This window comes from Gigantopelta aegis, chromosome 9 (genome assembly GCF_016097555.1).
Source record: "Gigantopelta aegis isolate Gae_Host chromosome 9, Gae_host_genome, whole genome shotgun sequence".
Classification (NCBI taxonomy): Eukaryota; Metazoa; Mollusca; class Gastropoda; order Neomphalida; family Peltospiridae; genus Gigantopelta; species Gigantopelta aegis.
This window is the reverse complement of record NC_054707.1, coordinates 11,216,066-11,224,016: the sequence shown is the minus strand read 5'-3', so window position 1 is coordinate 11,224,016 and position 7,951 is coordinate 11,216,066. Positions and strand designations below refer to the sequence as shown.

The 7,951-nt window shown below is 39.0% G+C and overlaps 1 protein-coding gene across 5 annotated transcripts in view; it reads right to left on the bottom strand.

Annotated features, from left to right (window-relative positions):
* Positions 1–2,449: 2,449 nt before the first annotated feature.
* Positions 2,450–7,951, bottom strand: part of LOC121380952 (ETS-related transcription factor Elf-3-like) — a 28,950-nt gene continuing 23,448 nt past the window's right edge. For all 5 annotated transcript variants that reach the window (XM_041510000.1, XM_041509998.1, XM_041509999.1 and 2 more), the window contains 3 exons: positions 7,337–7,540; positions 5,676–5,874; positions 2,450–4,616 (listed from right to left, as the gene is read on the bottom strand). In XM_041510000.1, the coding sequence (XP_041365934.1) occupies positions 4,514–4,616; positions 5,676–5,874; positions 7,337–7,540 (506 nt within the window). In that variant the 3' untranslated portion in view covers positions 2,450–4,513. The remainder of the gene's footprint in view (positions 4,617–5,675; positions 5,875–7,336; positions 7,541–7,951) is intronic.

Sequence of the window (7,951 nt, the reverse complement as noted above, 5' to 3'; positions counted from 1 at the left end):
GACAATTGGTACTGTTTGGGTGTCTTTTCGCAGTCTAACAGCACTCACAGTGATTTAGCAAGTGCTAAAGCTACATAGAGCAGTTAAATCAAAGTCACTGGACAAGCATCGTTATGTCATGTATTGTCCATAAAGCATCTTTATCTTCATCTGGTTTTAAGTTGGAATCACTCCCTCCAACTTCAGCAGCTGCAAAATATCATAGCTTTAGAGCATACCATAATGTCCAGCAATGGATGGGGAAAGAATTGTCACCAACTGAATGGGGATGGCAGTACAGGGAGAGACTGCTTGTTCCAATCGAAACTAGCAGCCTTGTTGCTCCAGAAAAAGTGTTGAACATGATATCCTGTGCCTGCAAGGGAGGGTGAGGAAAACGGTGTGGCTGTTACAAGGCAGGGTTGGAGTGCACATTATTGTGTACTGTTTGTGGTGGACTATACAAATTCTCATGCTATTAATGCAGAAACTGATGTTATTGATTAGACTTCCAGATTCAAGCTAATGTAAGCTAATTATGAGTAGTCAAAAGTTGGTTTTAATTGCTTATTGGAATATATTTTATAGCATATGGATGCAAATATAATCTTTCTGTAGAATATAGTTATAATGTTATGCAAATATTTCGATTTCGGAGCCAAATATTGGTCTCGTTGGCGGCCATTTTGGATTTATGCTAATTAACTCAGCTCTAAGACAAATGTATATAACTTCATTGGATTCCACACACATCAAATATGAATTTACACATTAAAATAAGTTTTCTAAGGCTGGTGGTTGTGCAGTTATGATGCTTTTGGAGGTTTCCCATTTTTCTCATTGTGATGGCGGCCATCTTGAATTTTAAAAATGCCACAGGGTAGAATTTTCAGAACTTTGTGATGTTGGCCGAGGTATGGTTTTCTGGAGCTCTTCTGAAAAATTCAGCTTTCTACTAATTTTTCCGAGTGCTTGTTATATTTTGGCTAGCGTTCCTGGCCTGTATTGGTGATTACGTACCCACGGTTCTATGTTGATTCTCTGTTGATTGCTCTTGTTGTAATGTATTGTGCCCTGCATGGTGTGTGCATTCACTGTGTATGTTATCTGAGGAGTGAGGTTAATGGCTTAAAGTAAGAGAAGAAACCGGATGTAACTGGAGAGCTTCTTTTTGTGTGTAGACCTATACATCCGTATCTCGGTGACAAAAAGCTAGCGTGTATGACCATTCATCCAAAACGCATCGCTCGTTTTTCTTTCCCGACATACCATGTTTCATTTCTTCATACCTGAATCTCTCTTCTCCCTCTCCTCCCCCCGCCCCCTCTCTCTCTCTCCCTCTCCCTCTCTCTCTCTCTCTCTCTCTCTCTCTCTCTCTCTCTCTCTCTCTCTCTCTCTCTCTCTCTCTCTCTCTCTCTCTCTCTCTCTCTCTCTCTCTCTCTCTCTCTCTCTCTCTCTCTGTGTGTCTCGCTCTGTCTTGTCCTTTTTCTAATGGCAGATAACACAACACAAAATATCCACTATACATTTTTGGCCAAAAGAAATAGAAAGATACTTTTCTATTTTCAAGTTAATTATAAAAGAAAAAAAGAAATGTTTTATTTAACGACGCACTCAACACATTTTATTTACGGTTATAGGGCGTCAGACATATGGTCAAGGACCACACAGATTTTGAGAGGAAACCTGCTGTCGCCCCTACATTGGGCTACTTTTCTGATTAGCAGCATGGGATCTTTTATTTGCGCTTTGCACAGGCAGGATAGCACAAATCATGGCCTTTGTTGAACCAGTTATGGATCACTGGTCGATGCAAGTGGTTTACACCTACCCATTGAGCCTTGTGGAGCACTCACTCAGGGTTTGGAGTCGGTATCTGGATTAAAAATCCCATGCCTCGACTGGGATCCGAACCCAGTACCTACCAGCCTGTAGACCGATGGCCTAACCACGACGCCACCGACGCCGGTTAAGTTAATTATATTCCCAGTTTGTCACAATCATAAAGCCTTTACGGTCCACCTCAATCAAACATTCTAAATATGGATATGGCATCTGCACGTCTTACTTCGCTGAACATTTGTATAAAAATAAATTAAATTAAAGTTTGTTAAAGTTTGTTTTGTTTAACGACACCACTAGAGCACATTAATTAATCGTCAGCTATTGGATGTCAACCATTTGGTAATTCATAGCAATCAGAAGAAATCCGCTACATTTTACATTAGTAGCTAGGGATTTTTTATATGCACTTTCCCACAGACAGGAAAACACATAGAACGGCCTTTGACCAGTTGTGATGCACTGGTTGGAACAAGAAAAAAAAATCAGTTGAATGGATGCACTTAGATGTTTCGATCCTACGACGTACACATCCCAGGTTAGCGCTCAACTGACTGAACTAAATCCAGTCCCTAAAAATTAAATTACACAAACAGATTTAAAAAAATGATTGAAACGAAACACCAAGTAACAGTATGTAAATATATTTTATTAGATCCATCAAGGCAAACATCATTAGAAATATCATCGTAATACTGTCCTATACATATGTACACGATTATTTTCAAACTTGTGAGTAGTGTCTTTTCAGAGACTAACACTTACAGTGTTTTTATCGCTAGCATATCTCTGTTGTATATCTGTTCAAGACAGAGCCCAGCGGATAATATATCAAGCCGTGACGTCACTACAATGTCATTGTGATCATGCAGACTCCACAAAACTCGACCTCGTAAAACGCTACATAGATAGTTTCTTATTTATTGGCACGTTTCATACCATATTTTATTTAGCCCCAAATCGACATCAAGTCGCATCGAAATTAATTAAATAAATTTACTGTTTAACGACACACACACACACACACACACACACACACACACACACACACACACACACACACACACACACACACACACACACACACACCTAGTAAGTATGCACAAATACGATCAACCTCTGGGTGTCATAACTTAGAACCATATAAAAACATTTCACAATTGAAAAACGTGTCCGTTCCATAATTGGCTCCTAAGGCTTTTTATGTTTGTTGTCGCTGTAGCTATTGGTCATGTTAATGATGATGATGATGATGATGATAATGATGGTGGTGGTGGTGATGGCGGTGATGATGACGATGATGGTGGTGGTGGTGGTGATGATGATGATGATCATGATGATGATGGTGGTGGTGGTGGTGGTGGTTGTGATGGTAATGGTGGTGATGGCGGTGGTGGTGGTGGTGGTGGTGGTGGTGATAATGATGATGATTTTTTACAAATTATGCAGACTGTATATTATATACATGTATTTAAAGATAGATGTGTTTCTATCTGAAGATGTGACTTGGTATAGTTTATTTTACAGGCACACGGACTTTAGCGTAAGCACACAACACACTAACATATCAATTAAAGTGTCAACAGTGTCTTAAAATTAGAACATCTACTCAAATGAGACATTTAATAGTAGTATACAATGTAAGTAACATTATAAATCATGGTTATACGCAGTCATTCATCCCATAAGAATTATAAGGGACAATGAATAAAATCAGAGAAAAATAAAGGTTCATGAATAATTTTTACTAATGGTAACAATCTGTGCGACTTTTAGTAACGATTTTTAGCATGTTATTTAAAGTATCTCTTTTTACACACTTCTTGTGCTACACAACGTGTATCATGTTACTAAAACAGTATGATTTGGTCATTCTCATGGAGCAACTTGTAAATTGCGACTAAAATGGTTACGATTTTGTAATTCTCTCAAAACATCTTGTAGCATCAGACTAAATTAGTTACGATTTAGTCAACATCATAAAACAACTTATGGCTGCATGCTACCATTCGTTACTACAAATCACACAGTGTGCCCGCCCCTTAATTATTTGCTCATTGATATGAAGTGCTGTAACATCTCATTATCCGTTACTGCTCGTGTATCCTTGTATGACATTGCCTATTACCATCACGGCACTTATAACTGTTTGTTTCTCATGGAAAGCAGTATCCTGAAACATAGACATGACGTCACAAATGTAATATATTTTACACACTCCTTCACAATTATCCACATAATTATCCGATAGAATTTATAGACTAGATATGACGTCACAGCATTACTTTGGAAGACCCTGGGAGCTGTTAAATCCATTTCTGGTATTTCGTTGTAGAGCTCAAGTTATCGGCAAAGTGTCACCACATCCATACATACAGATCATTGTTAGAAGGTCCTGGGGTCGTTGTTTTTTTTAATTCCTTCCTCGACTTTGGATATCTCTAACCAGTCCTGGTGCTGGCAAATTCCATCTTGTCCGGCAAAAAAATATTGTAAGTGTTTGAAGGAAGGACACGAAAACACGGACGCTACGCTCACATGTCGACATCTTTGCCAGCAAAGTGAGGCACAGACTCTGATTGGCTTTCTGTACCGGAAATACGTGTCACGTGAACCCATTAACTAATGGCAATGAAGCTGCACAGCAGCATGATTACAGTGTTATGAGATGATTCTGGTCAATAGAAACGTTTTATTTCCACCCATGAGATTTTGGACCGAATCGAAAACACAACTTCTTGGGATAACCGCTGTGTTTGGGAAGATCGACGAAGTAGCCTTCTTTTCTTGAGTATCTGTAGAAGAGGAAATGACGTCATCGATTAATGAGTTATAAATAGAAATATACTGAACTCCATTAAAAACGCACTACCCAATTTTCAGTTGTTATTGCTATCAGTAGCGGATCCGGAAAATCCATTATGGGGGGCCCCAATGACATGAGGCGAAATGCCAAGGGAACTTTTGGGGAGGTTTCGAGGTGGATAGTAAAACATTTTTATGTATATATATAATAATAAAATTATAACTGTCGCAAAATTTAGGGGGCCCCGGGACCCTGGGCCCCACTCCCCTAGATCAGCCTCTGGCTATCGCATGTGTTGGGTTTCTATAAAACACACAAAAACAATAAATCTTTGTATACAATCAGAATACATCCAGTTATACGAAAATCAGTTAAATGTATTATTATTTCTTCTCGTGTAATTTTGACAACTACAAATAGGACTGGTGCGTTTTGAATGAAGTTCAGTATAACGGTATAAGTCGTTATGGTTTCTTGTTTTGCTTGCCACGTCTTCACGGATTCTGTCCCTACCCCCACCTCACTTGATTCGCCCTACACCAGCTCACCTAGCCCCACCGCCTCAATGAAAATGGTTAACTACGGTTCCGATTATTCATAAATGGAAACAAAAACGTTTGTTTTGTTAACGACCTACTACAACACATTGATTTGTTAATCATCATCAGCTACTGAATGTCAAACATTTTATAATTTTTGACATATAATCTTAGAGAGGAAACCAGCTATATTAGTAGCAAAGGATCTTTTATATGCACCATCTCACAGACAGGACAGCACATACCACGGACATTGATACACCAGTGGTGGTGCATTGGCTGGAACGAGAAATTAGCCCAATGGGCCCACCGACGGGGTTCGATCATAAACCGACCGTGCATCAAGCGAGCGCTTTACCACTGGGCTACGACCCGCCCCAGATGTAACCAAAGTAATGCAACAGTTTTGACACTCATTCATAAATTCTGAAGACATAACAGTTGCCATATATTCTAAATGATAATCACTGCACAAGACAGAGTCCAAAGGAGAGATGATCACCGCTTACCGTAACGATCTGCTCATCTTCTCGTACGTCATCGGTTTCTTGTTCTTCTTCTTTTGACCCCACAACATGGCGACGTCGTTTGAATTGACCAAACGGAAGACTCCTTCCGTCCTGTTCTCCCACCGAATCAGAGAGCCACACGTTTCCGGATCAACAAGCAGATCGCGAATAAACTCCCACAGATGAAGCACGTTGGAAGCTGAAAACCACGGAGGACACAGACTTTTGACTTACGGTATATCATAAAAAACTAGACATGTTATATACATATATATATTAACGGTAAGCTCGCATGTTAAGGTCCAGTCTGTAATACTAATAAACGACCCATTCTGGAATAAGTACCCATTATGTAATTAAAAAGCCTACCCATTTTGTAATAAGTACTCATCTTCTCATTAGAAAAACTCTACTCATTCTGTATTATAGATAGGTTACAACAACAATGGCCTGAAAATGCATACCTTTAATTTGTCCCGAAATGTATTTTATTCAGCCAGCTATATAAACAGATACATTTAAAGTTAAATCTCATTTCTTGTCAATATTCTGTTATACCCCAAATAAAATCCCATAAGCGATAATGTTAACCTATGTGGCTAAAATGCTTTATGCAAGATATCAACAAAGATGTGACTTGTAAATATAAATCTATAGCTCCTTCCTCAAAATATTATGTGAAGAAAGTGGGACCTTTCATGGCTCATTGTCAACATAATGGAATGTTTTTACAAACACGTCTTGTTTTACAAAAAAAAAGACAAAACAATGTGTAGTACTTAGATGTATAGGTACCCCGTGCATGTTTACATGTGATACTGGGTGAAATACAATTGCATTCATTTATTGCCCAGGTAAAACTATTTTTTTAGGAATAGTGCTACCTTTATAACACAATAACTTAAATTGCAAAAACATATTACTTTCGTGGCATGTATGTATTATGGAGAAGGCCTAGTAAGTTGTATAACTTGTGCCAAATCCATTTGTTCTTTAAAAATCAAATACAACAACTGAAATATGCACGTTCAGTGTGTTTAATGCTAGTATCAAACTACCAACTGTCAGCAGAAAGTTGGCCAACACGACGGGTGCGCCCAGATTAAAACTAATGGGTTATAGTACGATAATCGAGTTGTAAGAGCGCTCAGACTAGCAATTGGACAGTTGTAGAAGTCGTGACAGCAACAAATTGGCCAACTTTCTGCTGGCAGTTGGTAGTCTGAACCTAGCATTACACGACCTATAGCTGCTGTTTAGCGATAGGATACGTCGCTATTGCGTGACTGCGATACAGAACACCAAGAAAGACAGGTGGAATGAAAGCATTTGAAATATGTTGAAATACGCTATTGAAATCACAAGGCGGAATTCATTTACTTAATTTATAATCCATTTTATACCCCAAACATTCATGGGCGGAGTTAGGGGAGGTTGATAGGGAACGTCTAACTTTTTAATATATTCATGGGCGGATGTAGGGGTAGGTTGATAGGGAGCGTCTAACTTTTTAATACATTCATGGGCGGATGTAGGGGGAGGTTTGGAGGGGGTAAATAGTGTCACACAATTCTTAAAATGGCGCACCAAACGGGCGGGGATCACGGGTCCTCGGAGACCCCCCCTCTGGATCCGCCAATGGTATCCACAGTAATACTTACTTTGGCCCTTCTTACGACCGGGTTTCTTCTTCTGTGATGGACAGTGGAGCCGTGATGAGCTGTCAAGCACGGTGTGCATGGGCTGACATTGGTCAAGGTGAGGGTCACTGTCCGACTGGTCATCCGGGAAGTTGAATTTGAACTTTCTATCGAGAAGAAACTTGCTTCCACCACATCCATCAGATCCAAAATCGCTGGAATCGTCTATGATTAAAAAAATATATACAGTGTTGCTGAGAAAAGATATAATACTGTCAAACCTACTAAACCGGCCACCTTCATAAGGCCACCTTACTTTTTATGCATCTTTTAATATGGATCACACGTAAATTACGACGGCATTTGTCCATATTCTAGTAGATGGCTGTTTCATACAGGTTCACTTATGTCCGTATAAAACGATGCGGGAACGCTTAGATATCAATATAGCAATCATAATGACATCACTCATAATAGCAATTTAAGAAACGTAAAGATATTAATCATAATCTAACACTCATAATGTTATCAGTTATGTACAGTTATTATCATGGTATCACTTTAGTAACCACAATTATATCAATTTATCATTTATAATGATATTAATCCAGTTAAACGAATCAACAATTATAATGC